General features: G+C 34.0%; 2 protein-coding genes and 1 long non-coding RNA gene across 3 annotated transcripts; all 3 read left to right on the top strand.

The window, feature by feature from the left end:
* Positions 1–1994: 1994 nt before the first annotated feature.
* On the top strand, positions 1995–5718 carry LOC115965133 (putative disease resistance protein RGA3). Its single transcript, XM_031084324.1, has 4 exons — positions 1995–2058; positions 2219–2519; positions 2698–5515; positions 5636–5718. Exons 2-4 carry the CDS (start codon positions 2232–2234, stop codon positions 5716–5718), a joined length of 3189 nt encoding a protein of 1062 aa, XP_030940184.1. The 5' UTR covers positions 1995–2058; positions 2219–2231.
* A 33-nt stretch (positions 5719–5751) lies between these two features.
* On the top strand, positions 5752–7732 carry LOC115965816. The gene is made up of 3 exons (XR_004086197.1): positions 5752–6141; positions 6746–6995; positions 7364–7732. It is a non-coding gene; the product is annotated as an uncharacterized LOC115965816 (long non-coding RNA).
* Positions 7733–16134: 8402 nt separating this feature from the next.
* LOC115965132 lies at positions 16135–16488 on the top strand. Its single transcript, XM_031084323.1, has one exon. It carries the CDS (start codon positions 16135–16137, stop codon positions 16486–16488), a length of 354 nt encoding a protein of 117 aa, XP_030940183.1.
* The last annotated feature ends 1725 nt before the right edge of the window (positions 16489–18213 follow it).

Below are 18213 nucleotides of genomic sequence, written 5' to 3'. Positions count from 1 at the left end.
TTAAGAGTCTCGATAAACGCATTTTTTATATTTGAAATGGATATGATAAAATTATTTATTTTAATAGAAAGATACTACAGCTGATATTACGAAGGATCCACGTTATGAAAATTTTAATAAGTACTGTAGAGTTAACATTTTTAATTTTTTTTTTAAAAAAGAAAGATACTATAATTAAATTATTTTTAATATTATTTAGTGGCTGTTTGGTAGCACGTTTACCGTATCTGTTAAATACTGTTCACACACGATTAATATACTATTTACATATTGTTTATAGGACTCACATTAACTTTATTGGGAAAAAAAATTAAAAATAGGTCTTACGGTACTATTCATATATTTAAAAATTATTTTATTATTGTATTTTTAATTTTCAACAAAATAAACTGTATTTAGACAGACCTTTAGATAGCGTTTAGATTCAGCATTTCCTTCCGCATTTGCATTTTGTTTTGTTTTGTTTTTTTTTTTTCTTCACACGTTTCAAACTTTCTCCCGACAAAGTGCACTATTGAGTATTGTTTATGCACTGTTAAATACTATTCACACATTTCATTGTTTATTCCAATTGTTTCTACACGTGTTTCATGTACTATTGAGCACTATTCACATATTGACGAGATCCACAATCATTTTATTTAAAAAAAATATCAAAAATAAGTTTTACTTTACTATTTATATATTTAAAATTTATTTTTAATTTTCAACAAAATAAACTGTATTCAAACAGTTTCTTAAAATATGTTTGAAATCTGTTTATTGAGCTAAAACTAAAAAGTCTTTTGTTGAAAATAATATAAATAAAAGTAAAAATAACTGGAATAGGACGGTGGGACCGTAAACAGAAATGTAACAACCAGCCAGGAACCCTGTTTCCCTGGGACAAGTCTAGGTCTGTGTGATTAACTACTGGGAGCAGGGCCGGCTCTATGGTGGAGCAAAAAATGCAGCCGTCTAAGGCCCAAGTAAAAAAAAGGCCCCCAAATTTTAACCAATAGGATTATTTATAATCAATAAATAAAATAATTTTTTTTACTAGATGAAAAACAAATTAAAAAATAGAGAAAAATGTAATGTCGTCCACGATATTTTTCACAATACTTTTACAATTAATACTAAGTAGCAGGTTGTTACAGCCTATTATTGATGGCAAAAAAATAATTATAGTGATATTTTCAAATAAAAACAAAAAGCAGTTTAAAATCTAGGATTTGTTGTAAAAAATATTGTGAATGTTGCACTTCTAAAAAAAAAGAATAATAATAAGAGTTTAATTAGCAAACTTTTACTAGTTTTTATCTAAATCTATTACTAACACCACTGTTTTACTTACTACTATCAATCTACCACATCAACAAGTATGAAAAATTTTGTCAAATTTTTTCTGTCTTAAATATTCTAAAAAAAAAAAAATTCTATGTAGTTCATGTTAATTAGTAGTAATTTTGTATCTAAATTAAGATGATCAATTTTCGCCTTAGGCCTCCAAATGCATCAAGCCGCCCTGACTGGGAGCACAAAAGGTTATCTTAGATCTTCAAGGGTGAGAAGGTATTGTTTGTGCAAAAGTCCTTTTGAAAACCGCCTGAGCAACAATTGGGCTAAACAATTCCTGTATCTGGAGATATTTGGAATCTAAACGCACACTTATTTCTGCTTTCCAGTTTTCTCGTTGTGTTATTCTTGCCGGGCTATTTCTCGGAATCCAAACGCCCACTTATTTCTGCTTTTCAGTTTTCCCGTTGTGTTAGTCTTGCCGGGCTATTTCTCGGAATCCAAACGCACACTGTGTCATCAATTACTGGAAGCACAAAAGGTTCTCTTAGATCTTCAAGGGTGAGAGAATCCAGGTGAGAAGGCGTTGTTTGTGCAAAAGTCCTTTTGAAGACCACCTGAGCAACAATTGGGCTAAACAATTCCTGTATCTGGAGATTTTTGGAATACAAACGCACACTTATTTCTGCTTTCCAGTTTTCTTATTGTGATATTCTTGTCGGGCTATTTCTCTCAGCTCTTGAGGACGTCCACTAGACTGCATATCTGCAAGCTATCAAAGTATGTACACTCTAACATGTATTTCTTCTTTATGTTTTATTTTTTTCCAACGCTAAAAGAGTCTTATTAGCAAAACAAAAGTCAGGAGCCGGAGGAGGTAGAAACAGTTCTTTACTAAACTAGATTTGATTTTGATATTATATATATATTTGTTTGTAAGGAAAAAAGAAAATATGGGAAGAAAGAGAGATCGTTTTTGGGAGTATGCTATGGAACTAAATGGTCGATTCAAGTGTGTATTCTGCGAACGTGATTTTGCTGGGGGTGCTTCAAGAATTAAATCACACTTGGCAGGAGTAAAAGGTCATGCTATTGATATATGTATGAAAGTGCCTATAAATGTTCGAGCAGAAGCTTGTGTAGCAGTCGGAAGGCCTAACAAAACACTTAAAACTGCATCATCTTCAAGCGATGAAAAGGAAAGAAAAATCTTTCCAACTTCATTGTCAACAACTACCAAGGTTCTTAAAACTGCATCATCTTCAAGCGATGAAAAGGAAAGCAAAATCTTTCCAACTTCATTGTCAACAACTACCAAGGTGTTTATCTAGACCCAACTCTATATATAGTTTGATTATTTCTTACAGAATCATTCTCTCATGCCTTGCAAAACTTATCATACTAATTTCTCTTGTGCAGAGTAAAGAAGAATATATGGCTGAAATTGACTTCAGTTTATTTTTGGAGGGACTTCAAGCTAAGTTGGGACGACTTGCAACTAAGCATGTCGGTTCTAAGTGCGGTTTTCGTAAGGAGCTAATAAAGCTTCTCCTCTCAGTAACGAAAATTCAAGTTGCGCTAGCGGATGCTGAGAAATGGAAAGGCGGTAGCGAGTCTGTGAGGAAATGGTTAATGGCGCTTAAAGACGTAGCTTATGATACTGATGATGTGCTAGATGAATTTTGCAAGAAGATTCTTCAGCAAAAGGGACAACCTCGAAGCCAAATGAAGAAAAAGGTACGCAGCTTCTCTTCACCGATATTACTCGGTATGACAAAGAAATTCATGAAAATCAACGTATCATTGGAGAAAATTAAGGATGTTCTTGGAGTGGGGTCTACGAATAAAATCTCTTATTCTAGACGGTATTGGGAGATAGACTCCTTACTCAACGATTCAGAAATTGTCGGAAGGGGATATGATGTCTCAAATATAGTCAACAAACTGACTAGCACAAGCAAACTAAGCAATCAACGTATCTCTGTTCTTCCGATCGTGGGTATGGGAGGCTTTGGAAAGACAACTTCAGCAACATTAGTTTATAACCATGAAGTGATAAGGAACCATTTTGATGTACTAGCATGGGTACATGTCACTAAAAATTTCAATGCTGAGAGGGTCTTAAGTGAGATTCTTAAATCTCTTGGTGAAGACTTGATTTTGTTAAATGACAGCTTCAATATACTTAAAGAAAAACTTCAAAAAAAATTGCGGAACAAATCCTTTCTTCTCGTACTTGATGATGTGTGGTTTGATGATTGTAAGGAATGGGATAGTTTAAAGAGTGTCTTGTTAGAAGTGATTTCAACTACTGGAAATAATGTAATTGTAACAACTTGTAGCGACAACGTTGCAAAAACCATGGAGACACTTCCTCGGATTTACTTGGAAAAATTATCAAAAGATGAATGTTGGTCCATATTTGCAAAAAGAGCATTTGCTAATGAAAGCATTCCGCGAAGTTCAGAGTTGGAGGCTATTGGAAGAGAGATTGCTAAAAAATGTCAAGGGGTTCCATTAGCTGCAAGAGTATTAGGAGGAACAATGTGCTTTATAGATGATAAGAGTAAGTGGTTGTCAATTCAAAATGATAAAATTTGGGATTTAATGGATGATGATAATAATGGAGTTCTTCAAATATTAAAGTTAAGCTTTGACTATCTTCCAACACCATCTTTAAAACAATGTTTTGCATATTGTGCGATTTTCCCTAAAAATTATGAATTGGAAAAAGACGAGCTAATACAGCATTGGATGGCCGAAGGATTCCTTGAACCATCTAAAGGAAATTGTATGGTGATGGAGGATATTGGTAACATGTATTTTCGTATGTTGTTGGTAAATTCCTTTTTTCAAGATGCTAGAAAGGATGTGTATGGTAATATTATCAGCTGCAAGATGCATGATTTGGTGCATGATTTTGCAATCTCAATTTCAAAATCTGAGAATCTGTTTTTGGAGGGGGATTTGATGGGTGATATCAAACTTGTACGACATTTATTCATCAGATCTGATGGCCAAAAAGAACCAAAATTTCCAGTTACAAAATCCATTTTCGGAAAATTGCGCACCTTTGTTTCAGAAAATGTTGCGGTTGGCGGTGTATTATCAAATTTTAGGTGCTTACGAGTTCTAAAATTATGTGGGATGAGGAGAATAGAGTTGCCAGAATCAGTAGGCCAATTAATACACATGAGGCTTCTTCACATATCACACACTGAAATTCAGTCATTACCAAAGTCCTTCACTAAGCTTTCGAATTTGCAGACTTTAAGAATTGAATCTTGCCCTAGTCTTGAAAAGCTTCCAGATAATCTATGTGACATGATTATGTTGAGGCATATTTATATTGATCATGAGTGCATCAAGCGAACACCTAAAGATATAGGGCGGTTGACTAATCTTCAAACATTGCCATTCTTTGTTGTAGATCTAGACGAAGGTTGTCAAATTGTAGAATTGGAACATGCAAATGAACTCAAAGGAGAATTAGATGTCTACAATCTAGAGTATGTGAGAGATAAGGAAGAAGCCAGAAGTGCAAATTTGGCAAAAAAGGGTAAAATATACAAGTTGGGATTTCATTGGGTTAGTTCTCATACAGAAGACCATTGCAATAATGATGAAGAGGTGTTGGAAGGCCTCCAGCCTCACCAAAATTTGAAAAGCTTAACAATCCAACACTACAAAGGAGAGAAATTCCCATCATGGATGTTGACAAGTGGTGATACTACGGTTCGTTTGTTGCAATTTACTTGTTTGATGGAGATCAATTTAAGGGACTGCGCTAAATGTAAAGAAGTTCCAACTCTTGGGCATTTACCCTGTCTTAAGTTTCTTGATATAAAAGGAATGACTAATGTAAAACGTATGGGAACCGAGTTTTACAGTGATGGCAGTTACAAAGATACATTGTTTCCAGCATTGAGAAGACTCCAATTGCAGAAGATGGATATTCTAGAGGTGTGGACGGATGCAAATGATCTTACAACAGCAAATAAAGTGTTTCCTTTACTTGAGGAGTTGATCATTGACGACTGTAAGGAACTGGAAGAAGCTCCATGTCATTTTCCTTCTCTTAAGAAATTACACATTTCCAAGACCAGGAGTACGGCATTCAAAAGAATTTGCAGCAAGCTTACTACACCCGTGTGCGTCAACATATCCAGTATTTTGGAACCCACTTCTTTGCCAGAACAGTCATTGCAAAATAATAGGAATCTCATGTCTTCACGATGTCAGGATGTATGGGCCACCTGCACTTCTTTCCTTTCCCTTGAGAAGTTGCTAAAGGAATTATCCTAATCTATCATCAATTTTAGATCTACGAGAATTGTATTCTCTTACTGAATTACAGATTCGCAATTGCCGAAAGTTGATGCAACTGCCAGTGGGGTTATTAGATTCCCTCACCTGTTTGAAATCTTTGGAGATTGGTGAATTTTGTGAAGAGCTTAGTTTCACTTCCATCCAACACTCATCCCTTGAGTCTCTCTGTAATTGGGTGGGCTAAACTCAACTCTCTCCCAGACGGAATTCAATGCTTCATTGCCCTTAAAAATCTGAGAATATGGAAATTTGATAGAATGAAAGCTTTGCCTGAATTTTTGGGAAACCTTTCTTCTCTTCAATGGCTGTATCTTAGACAATGTAAAAACTTAATGTATCTGCCCACAGCACAAGCCATGCAACGCCTTACCAGACTACAAGTTCTAGAGATTCGTCAGTGCCCCAAATTAAAGGAAGTATGTGCAAATGTAAGCGGCACAATGCGGCCCAAAATTGCCCATATTCCATATATCAAAATTGATGGAGATTGTATCAAAAGCTGAAGATGATATGCGATATTAAGTCAGATGATTGGTAAGTTTACTATATCTCATATGCATTCTCTTCTCTGATAATCTCATTTGTTTTAAATTAACCTAGGATTGTATTTGTAATTGCCACCAATTTCTTTTCTAATTATGAAATTATTCCTATTATTTTGAGAAAATCCAAATATATTTATTAGAAGACCTGGACTTTAAAAAGTCACTAAAAACATATTATGATTAATGATTTTGCGATTGTTACCAATTATCTTGGTGCTTTTAAAATTTTTCAACTTGACATCTGGAAATTTGGAAATTTTCAATGTTGGATTGATCACTGTTAGAGCTTTCTTTATGTCCATTGATGAATTCATTTTCATTCTGTCTTAGCATCTATTGTAACCTTCACTTGGTGTGAAATAGGCTGACCTCGTTAATTTCTCAACCTGAAACTGTTATAGTACATGGATCATTTCTTGTACTTAGGGTTGTTTAAAGTTTGGCAAAGGATTTTTGTTGGTTTGGGCTGGGTCATAATTGCTATGATTATGTGGGTGAATTTATTGTGGGAAAATGAAGTTGAGTTGCATAAGATTGAGAAATTGGGTGGTTGAAGGTATTGTTTATTTTTGCTTTCATGTTTGGGTTGGCAGGTAAGCTTTTACTGGATCATATGCATTGGGTGTTAGTGAAGTTATATGATCTCCAGTTCTACCAGTGCAAGTAAACCTCAACTCACATTCTTATGAAGTTCCAGCCAGCATTGAAGGTGTTGATGGTTCTAAATTTATTTATATATGGTTTTTAGATTTTGGAGATTGACCATATATATCTTAAATCTTTAAGGCATGAAGCTCACAAGAAATAACCTACTTGACGACAACTGATGCTGGGGCGCTTTATGTATGCTCTCTCTTTACCATTTGGGATATGTATATATTAATTTTAGTTCAGAAGACCCAATTCAGTTTGCTCATACATTTTTAGAGTCATTGTGTTCAAGAGCCAAGGTTCAAATGTCATATTCTATATAATAAAAGTTGGGATCTAGAAGCCATAGATTTGTCAAGCGAATACCTTAACTAATTACTGTGTACTACTGTACTGGAACTTTTACTATTATGGTAGTCCTTACAACTAAGGGAGTTCTAAACAAAAAATTCCTTGGATAATTGATACAACTTAATTATCTATAACACATCCTTAAAGTTACATGATCTCTTTGTTCTAGCCGAACTTATCTCCTTTTCATTTGTTCTAATCAAGCTTAGGCAATTAATAGTTTTTGGATTTCGGAACCATGTGTCAACAACAACCTCCCTTTGCCTGCATTGAGGAGATGAAATAGGGCTTAGAACCCTGCCGTGAAGCTCTTGTTGAAATCAAAGAGTACTGATTCGTGACTTAAATGGTGAAATTCTTTGCTTTATAGCTTTATTGGAATGTATATATACCGTTTCTATAGCTTGATGAGGGGTATGGGTTTATTGGGCTCAGTGGGTTTATTGGGATTATTGGGGTTGCTGCGCTGTGAATGCATTTATACCACAGGTTAGAAGAAAAAATGGATAATATTACGGATATGTTGAGTTTAATATTGCTTTAAAATTTTTATATGATACAATGGATGATTAGTAAAATTTCATTGTGCCTGGGCCTTGGAATATGGTATAAGTCAATCAATCATTTTCAACAGCATTCTTGTAAGCTACACAGGAGAATCGTAGTCTAGTATTTTTCATCCATATTGTTATTGTCATATATAATTGTTAGGATGACAAATAATTCTCGGTATTGTCTGCTTCTTAGAAGAAAAAGTGGAACAACATCTACAAGCGGGAAGGGAAGAAAGAGAGGGAGCTCATTGTCACAGCCACATTCAGAGCAACATTCACGGTCACAGCCACGTTCAGGGTATAAATCAATCAATCATTTTCAACAGCATAACAACTCTAGCACTAAGCCACACAGGAAAATTGTAGTCTAGTATTTTTCATCCATATTGTTATTGTCATGTATAATTGTTAGGATGACAAATAATTCTTGGTATTGTCTGCATGTTAGAAGAAAAAGTGGAACATCTACAGGCGGGACGGGAGGAAAGAGAGGGAGCTCTTTGTCAAAGCCACAGCCACAGCCACGTTCAGAGCCACATTCAGTCACAGCCACAGACACCACAAAGTATAAGCAAGTCTGGTGTATCAATGCAGTTCAGGTTCAGAGCCACATCCATCATCACAGCCACAGAAACAACAAAGTACAAGCAAGTCCGGTGTGTCAATGGAGACGATGGTTGCAGCAAGTCATAAATGTTGAACTAGATCTGGGCGATAACCTAGTACACGAGCGGGGGAACAAGATGATTAGATTGCTTAGTTTTTTGGAACAGCGTTGTAATGTATGTCAATGACTTATTTTGTCTTTTTGATGTTTGTACGGATAATCATGGTGACTATAATTTGTGGAGGAGCGACGTGTTTCTAGAGTGAATCACTATAACTAGTTGTCTGTTGCATGTTTATTCAGATTGGAGTTCATTTATTTTCGATAGCTTTAGAGGTGCCTGATGTTGTTGTACATCTATTGTTTGAATATTATTCTTAGACTATTCAATGATAAGGTTGCAGAATTTATTTAACTTTGATGAGGGCTCAATGTCTATTTTTGTACTAGTTGCATATTCATGTGATGCATGTGAATATGTAATTATTGTGTAATATATTATATGTCGGGAAATAGATATGTAGGGCCCAACCTATTAAAAAAAAAAAAAAAAAAAGAAGATATGTAGGGCCCAATTAACGTAAGCCCAAATAATGAAAATAAGCTCAACGCTAAGAACATCCCCATATGCTATATTCTAATTATTCTATTTTTCTATTTCAAAATCTAATTTATTCTTTATACCATATTATTTTATTACTTACTTAACATTTTAGTTTTTATTTTCCTATATAACACATTAAAATAATACTAGCTTTTGAGTACGCGTTCACGTGCGTGCTTAGAGGCTCTTGAATTATTATTATTATTTTTTTTTTTGTGTAAAGGTTAATAATATGCATTCATTATAATTTGAGATTATTACATTTTTCAATCAGAAAAAAACCTAGAGGTGTGATAAATATTATTCATTTGAAGGTGAAATAATTTTTCATCACTTCTAGATTTTTTTGTGATTGAAAAATGTAATAATCCCAAATTATAATGGATACATATTATTAACTTTTACAAAAAAAAATCTTCTGAGCACGCACTTGCGCATGCTTAGAGGCTAATTTTATAATAAAAAGTATAATATTTTAAACCATAACTGCAAATAGTTAAAGTATAGAATGTGTATCCTATTTATGGAATTTGTATTTTTTTTTTGTCATCACTTTTTAAATCTTTTTCTTTTGTACTTAATTTAGAGAATTTGAAAGGCTATTTATATAGGTTTGTAAATTGTAAGTGGGATAAAAAACTTATAAACAATTTTAAATTTATAAATTTATCCTTTGGGTTTGTCTTATTATTAAATCACTCTTTCAATTAAATAAATGTATTTTTAAAATTATACAAAATTAAACAATCCAAAAAGGAAGGAAAAAAAAAAAAAACTCCTTATTGCTCTCATCCAATTAAAAAGCAACATCAAGATTAATTTAGGTTTCAATTTAAACATTTTGACTTCAGTTCATTTAAAAACCCTAGCAATTTTTTTTAATATCAAGGGAAATACATCAAACATTAGCATACAAAATTCTACTTTACATGGAACTTGAGTCCAAATAAGTAACATACAAACAAAGATGCTTGTTTGGCCAATTTGATCCCTTTGTTCCCCTATTAGATAAGAAGGGACACAAAAAAGCTTGATACATTATTCTTCGATATTTTCAAAGTGTTTCACCACCACCTTGTGTGTTTCCATTTTGGTCTTGTATGCTTTGCGCGGAGTCAGATTAGCTACCTCTTTGCTCATGAATATAATACCATTCCTTCTCATGTCAAAAAGCCAGGTAGATGGAGCCCTCAAAAATAACAATAAAGTAGTAGTCTTTCTTTGTACTTTCCATTTATTTGACATCTCAGGAAAATATTGCAACCGCCTCTGTTATTCCTACATTAAAATGAAACATCAAAATATTTGCCTTTCTTATACTTTGAAGCTTCAATTAGGAATAATTTTTTTCACAAAATAGTTTTAAAAAAGTATCATTCTCTTTTGAAAGGCACCTAACGGCCCTTTCTTCCTAATTCATATCCAAATTTAACATCAAAATAATCTCTGCATCCACTTCAGTAAGTCAATTATACACCAAACTAAATGATTAATAAAATCTATTGGGTTTCGTATAATTGGCTGTGCCTCTAATACTTACAAATTATAGTACAAAAAACAAAACAAAAAAACAATAAAGGAGTACCATACAATACAATATTGTTACTATTAAATCTGCACCTACAATAAGATGATGTCCTAATTGCACAATATTTAAACAAATCCTTAAATTTTTGTTTTTTTGTTTTTTGTTTTTTGTTTTTTGTTTTTTTGTTTTTGTTTTTGAGAATTATCTTTTAAAGTTAAGTCCCACATTCTTTTTGTCTAAATCATGAATAAGTGACACACTTTAAACATTGAATTTTAAGATGACTCGTTTAGATTTGAAGAGGTTAATGGACAAACTACACAAAAGATAAATATTAAAAGGGTGGACATAGAGTGTAAACTGTTTTGTGCTTGAAATTTCAATTTTTGGTGGGAAGGATTCTTCTCTACTTTATATGTGAAATCTAAAAGAAAGGGTTTTGTATTTTCTTTTTTCTTTTTCTTCAACAACTGTATAATAAAGCTTTTAAATTTTTAAAAATTTCAAATTGAACATACTATTGGAGGGGGAAACAAAGGTATTGTGAATTTGCATGACCATGGCAGTGCCTCGCTTGGACTTCTTTCCTCTAGAGCTGTCGGCTACTGAGTCGTCAATGGAGACAATAATGACGCTAGAGCTTGGTACACTTGCATGAAATCCTGATCGAATTTGTCGATTCCTGTTTCAGAAAGCATGTGTTTTCAAAGTTGTAAGTAAAAAGAAAAAAGAAAAAAAAAAGAAAAAACCTAAACAATGGGAGACGTAGTAGAAAAGGATTCACCATTGGCTCTGTATATTTGGAAACCGTTTGTGTAACCAAAAATGTAATGTTAGCCTTTTTGTAAAACAACTGAAAAATTCTATTTACCACCGGGCCTTGTGCCTTAGTGGTACCCGGACTGTGTAGCCTTGATAAGCTCGGGGTTCGATCCCCCTTAACAACAAATTAACTAGCAAAAAAAAAATAAAAAAAAAAAATTGAAAAATTCTATTTTTGTAGGGGAAGAAGATAAGTGAAGAGGCAGTTTCGATTCCTTTGATGTTAGAAAATAGGAGAGAGAAATTTTAAAATGAAACAACCACTTCAAATAGGAAATTTAAATGTGAGGAATTTAAAAGAGATGCGAAAGTGCCTAATTTTAAGGAATATGGATAACATGAGAGAGAGATGAAAAAAAATTATTTTATTATTATTTACAAAAAAAAAAATTATTTCACCAACAAAAAATTGTTTAACGTATAGGTGATTCAAGCTAATTATTTCACCAGCAACAGTGGAAAGGAGCAACTAATGTAAAGATTTTTTTTTTAGAAGACACTAATGTAAAGAATTAAACAACCAAAACATATCAAATTCCACATTTGCTATAAGGGTAATTCTACAGTACCCCCTCTATTTTTTGAGAGGTATGGTACCCATTAATAGGCAACCTGCTATACCAGGTTACCAAAATATCATATTTGATGGTACTATCTTCATATTGTGTAGTACTAATATCACATGTGACTATACTTTTATCACATATGGTGGTTCTCTTATTTTTTTCTCACATTCGATGGTACCATCATCATATTGTGCAATACCAATATCACATGTGATTGTACTTTTGTCATATTCGGTGGTTCCCTTTTTTTTTTTTTTTCACATTTGATGATACCATTCTCAAATTGTGCAATACCAACATCACATGTGACAGTACTTTTGTCACATTCGGTGGTTCCCTTATTTTTTTCTTACATTTAATGGTACCATCCTCACATTGTGCAGTACCAACATCACATATGACTATACTTTTGTCACATCCGGTGATTCCCTTATATTTTTCTTACATTTGATGATATCATCCTCACATTGTGCAATATCAATATCACATGTGACTGTACTTTTGTCACATTCGGTGATTCCCTTATTTTTTCTCACATTTGATGATACCATCTTCACATTGTGCAGTATTAATATCACATGTGACTGTACTTTGTCATATACGGTGATTCCTTTATTTTTTCTAATATCTGATGGTACCATCCTCACATTGTGTAGTACCAATATCACACATAATTGTACTTTTGTCACATTCAGTAGTTCATTTATTTTTTTTTCTCACATTTGATGGTATCATCCTCACATTGTGCAGTACCAACATCACATGTGACTGTACTTTTGTTACATTTGGTGGTTCCCTTATTTTTTCTTACATTTGATGGTTCCATTATTACATTAAGTAGTACCAATATCACATGTGACCGTATTTTTGTCACATTTGACAGTTCCTTTTTTTTTTTTTTTTTTTCACATTTGATAGTTCCATTATCACATTAAGTAGTACCAACATCACATATGACAATACTTTGTACTTGGTTTTTTTATTTTTTATTTTTATTTTTTTTACACATTTAATGGTATTATCTTCACATTGTGTAGTACTAACATCACATGTAAATGTATTTTTGTCACATACGGTAGTTCCCTTATTTTTTTTCACATTCGATGGTACCATCCTTACATTGTGTAATACCAACATGACATGTAACTGTACTTTTATCACATTCGGTGGTTCCCTTATTTTTTCTCACATTTGATAGTACTATCCTCACATTGTGCAATACCAACATCACATATGATTGTACTTTTGTCACATTCGGTGGTTCCCTTATTTTTTCTCACATTTGATGGTATCATCTTCACATTGTGTAGTATGAACATTACATGTGACTGTACTTTTGCACATTCGGTGGTTCTCTTTATTTTTTTCTCACATTTGATGGTACCATCCTCATATTGTGCAGTACTAATATCATATGTGATTGTACTCTTGTCATATTCGGTGTTTCCCTTATTTTGTTTCTCACATTTGATGATACCATCCTCACATTTCACAGTATCAATATCACATGTGATTGTACTTTTGTCACATTTAGTGATTCCCTTATTTTTTCTCATATTTGATGGTTCCATTATCACATTAAGTAGTACTAATATCACATGTGACTATACTTTTGTCACATTTGATAGTACCATTAAGTTGTACCAACATCACATATAGCAATACTTTTGCCACATTCAGTTATAGTTGTATTTTTTTATTTTTTATTTTATTTTTACATTTAATGGTATCATCTTCAAATTGTGCAATACCAAAATCACATATGATAGTACTTTTGTCACGTTTGGTGGTTTAATTTTTTTTTCTTGCAAATTATGGTTCTATTGTCTCATTAGGCAGTGACAGCATCACATCTGATTGTACTTTTCTCACATTTGGTTGTACTTTAATTTTTTTCTCACATTTGACGGTGTTGTCCTCACATTGTGCAGTACCAACATCACATTTGATTGTACTTTTGTCACATTTGATGGTCTCTTTTTTTCTTTCTCATATTTGATAGTTCTATTGTTATATTAGGTAGTACCAATATCACGTTAGACCATACATTTCTCATATTCGGTGGTACTTTTGTCACATTTGATGGTTCCTTTTTTTTTTTTTTTTTTTTTTAATCACCAATTATTATAATACTCTTGAAACCTAAAAAATGACCGAAATACCCTTAGAACTTAAAAAATGACAGAATAACCCTAAAAATTAAAAAAAAAGACCAAAATTATCAAAAACCGGAAAAATGACTAAAAGAACCACAAAACCTAAAAAATGACCAAAATACCCTTAAATTAAAAAAAAAAATTGACCAAATAACCTTGAATCTTAAAAAAAAGACCAAAATTATCATAAAACCTAAAAATAACCGAAATAGCAATAATACCTAGAAAATGACCAAAATACCCTTAGGAAAAAAAAAAGACCACATAGCATATCTTCTTCCCTTCAATGTCGATGATAAAAGATACAATTTCCTCTATCTCTCTCTCTCTACATCTCTCTTTGTTCGCAGTATCTGTCATTTATCACCTCTAAATTTCGGTACATCTCCTTTTATGTAAAAGTTCAATGTTACATTGATGGTTTCCCTTTCTTCTTCATATTTTTTTTGAAGGCTAAATGAAATTACTAAGATAGTTAGCTTTAAATGAAACTTCAATACTAAACTTTTCAATTAATTAAAAATTATCTTTTAGTTAACACTATTAATAAATTTTTAAAAAATCTAATAAAAGTTTGATTATTTACTTCTACTATTTTTTATTTTTATTTTTTTTCACACTCTTACTTCTACTAACTCCATTAACAACTTTTGACACCCCAATATGTAATGTAATAAAGGGAATGAGTTAGAATATCTCCCTCAATACATTCACCCGAGCAACAAAGGAAAGCAAGATTTGTTTGGTGAGTGGATGGACAGTATAGAGTGCCTGGATGCCTATGTGACTGACAAGCCCACAGATATGGAGATAGATATAGAAGGCACAGATTATATGGATGTAGACCCCATGGTACTGATGCTGAGGGAAAAGGGAACTCGCTGGGAGCCGCTTGCCAACGTTGAAGCCATAACCAAGTTGGGCATGGGAGGGAGCCGCCTACCCCATGGAAGACTCTGCCATGAAGATCACGACCGTCAAGCCAATCACTCCTACCAAGAAGATCAAGACCATCGAGTCGATCACTCTTGCCAAAAACATTGTTTCTATCTCTATTGAGTTTGTTTCTGCTAATATTACTATTCCTGTTGAGTCTATTTGTGATTGTAGTCCTATAGAGTCTGTTTTTGTTGAGTCTGTTAAGAACTCTTTTCCTTATAATGTGATTTCTGATTCTGATTATTTGTTGGCTTTGAATGTTTTTATTTTGAAAATTGGTAAAGAAACTCTTAATAATAAGGAATTAAAACAAGGGCATGTAGAACCTATAAAAGAAGAAACCCAACTTGTTAACCTGGGAACTGATGATGAACCTAAGATGATACGAAGACATACTTGGGATTGATACATATATAATGCAACACTACATTCCAATAGATCCAACCATGAAGCCAATCAAGCAGAAGTTGAGAATAATGAAGCCAGAATGGACTCTTAAGATCAAAGAAGAAGTTGAGAAATAGTACAATGTAGGATTTCTGAGGGTGGTCAACTACCCAGAATGGTTAGCTAATGTGGTTCCGATGCCAAAGAAGGATGGAAAAGTTAGAATGTGTGTAGACTTCCGAGATCTTAATAAGGCTAGCTTGAAAGATGAGTTTCCCTCCTTGCCTCACATTGATATCTTAGTTGATAACACAGCAGGACATGGCTTGCTTTCATTAATGGATGGTTTTTTGGGATACAATCAGATAAAGATGGCTCCAAAAGATTTGGAGAAATCCTCCTTCATTATTCCATGGGGGGCGTATTGCTACAAGGTCATGCCATTTGGCCTTAAAAATCTTGGTGCTACTTACCAACGTGTAGCCACTACTTTGTTACATGATTTGATCCATAAAGAAGTAGAAGTTTATGTTGATGACAAGATAGTGAAGTATAAAGACCGTGAAGGGCACATACCAGCTTTACGGAAGTTCTTTAAAAGAATCCAATTCTATAAGTTGTGGTTGAATCCCAAGAAGTGAACTTTTGGTGTAACATCCAGAAAGCTATTGGGGTTTATGGTAAGTCGGAGGAGAATTGAAGTCGATCTTGAAAAATCAAGGAAATTGTAGAGATGAAGCCTCCCAGGTTTGAGAAGGAGATTTGAGGGTTTCTAGGGAAAATACAGTACATTAGCAGACTCATAGCCCAACTCACCATGACATGTGAGCCACTTTTCCGATTGCTCAAGAAGGAAGTTCCTATATTGTGGAACGAACAATGTCAAGAAGCTTTTGAAAAGATTAAGAATTATCTGATGAAGCCACAAATACTGGTCCCATCGGTACCTAAAAAGCCATTATTGTTGTATCTCACAACTACAAATACAACAATAGGGGCTTCGCTTGCTCAATACCTAGAGGAGTCTATGAAGGAGAATGCGATCTACTACATTAGTAAGAAGATGTTGGCTTTTGAAGAAAAGTATTCACCACTTGAGAAGACATGTGTAGCACTTGTATGGGCAACCCGTAAACTCAGACATTTATGCCTGCTTTCAAGGTCTTGTTGATTGTAAGAATGGACCCTTTGAAGTACTTGATGGAAAAGCCTGTGCAAGACGGGAAGACAGCTAAATGGGTTCTACTTTTGCTAGAATTTGATATTAAATATGTGACTCAGAAGTCTGTGAAGGGAAGAGCAATTGCTGATCACTTAGACTACTATTCACCTGAAGAAGCTGAAGAAATCCAAGGAGATTTTCCGGATGAGGATATCATGGTGATAGAATTAGAATCATGGAAAATGTATTTTGATGGAGAAACTAATCAAAATGGAAGTGGCATTGGAGTTCTCTTGATTTCTCCAAAAGGGACTCACATCCCATTCTTTGGTAGGCTCAACTTTCCTGCCACTAATAATGCCACTAAATATGAGGCTTGCATTATGGGGTTACAAGCGGCCCTAGGCCTTGGAGTGAAGGAATTGGAAGTATATGGTGATTCAGCCTTAATAATTCCCAGATTTAGAATAGGTGGAAAATTAAGGAAGAAAAGCTAATGCCTTATCATTAATGTGTTCAAAAATGGGTCTCAAAATTCAGTAAGATCTAGTACCAATATGTGCCAAGAATGCAGAATCAAATTGTAGATTCTTTAGCAACAATGGCATCCATGATGGATGGACCAAAGGAAGGGGAAGTTAGACCAATAGCGATGGAACAAAAAGAAGTGCCAGCTTATTGTATGTCAATAGAAGAAGATAGGGCAAAGAATAGAGAAGGTGAATGGTATTTAGACATTCTAAAGTTCCTTAATGATGGGACATACCCAAAGTCTGTAGACAAAAATGACCAATTGACCATCAGAAGGTTGTCCACTAATTATATTATTTGTGGTGAGAGGCTTTATAGAAGATCATATGACGGAATTCATCTCCTTTGTATGACCGCCAAGGAAGCACAACAGATAATTGAAAAGGTTTATAAGTCGAGTTATGGGCCACATATGAATGCACACATGTTGTCATGGAAAATAATGAGACATGATTATTACTGGACTACTATGGATGCAGACTGCACAGCTTATGTTCGGAAGTGCCATCAATGCCAAGTCCATGAAGATCTGAAGCACATGCCACTTATGCCATTACATACCATGACTTCGCCCTGGCCGTTCTCTACATGGGGAGTAGATATTATTGGGAAGATTCACCTAATAGCATCTAATGGCCATGAGTTTATACTTGTTGCTATTGATTACTTCACTAAATGGGTGGAAGCTGCCTTATACAAGGTTTTGAACTCGAAGAAAGTTGCTCAGTTTATTCAGACGAATATCATTTGTAGATATGGTGTACCATATGAAATTATCTTTGATAATGGGCTGCATTTCAAGGGAGAAACAAAGAAGCTGCTTTGACAGTTCAATATTCAGCACCACAAATCCTCACCCTACCATCCTCAGACTAATGGAGCAGTTGAGGTTGTTAACAAGAATATAGGGCGAATCCTGGAGAAGAGTATGAAGAACTACAAGGATTGGCATTTATAATTACCCTATGCACTTTGGGGATATAGGACATCAATTCGGTCCTCCATAAGAGCCACTCCTTATTCCTTGGTGTATGGGATGGAAGCAGTCTTTCCCATTGAAATGGGTGTTTGTTCATTGAGAACAGTATTGGAGAGTGAAATCCCTGAAGTAGATAGGTTGCAAAGTAGATATGACCAATTATGCATGATAAATGAGAAAAGACTCAAGGCCTTGTATCACATTCAAGGTTACCAAAGGAGGCT

Source organism: Quercus lobata, chromosome 10 (assembly GCF_001633185.2).
Source record: "Quercus lobata isolate SW786 chromosome 10, ValleyOak3.0 Primary Assembly, whole genome shotgun sequence".
In the NCBI taxonomy this organism is placed as follows: domain Eukaryota; kingdom Viridiplantae; phylum Streptophyta; class Magnoliopsida; order Fagales; family Fagaceae; genus Quercus; species Quercus lobata.
Note: the sequence above shows the minus strand (reverse complement) of the source record. Positions and strands in the feature narration are given on the sequence as shown.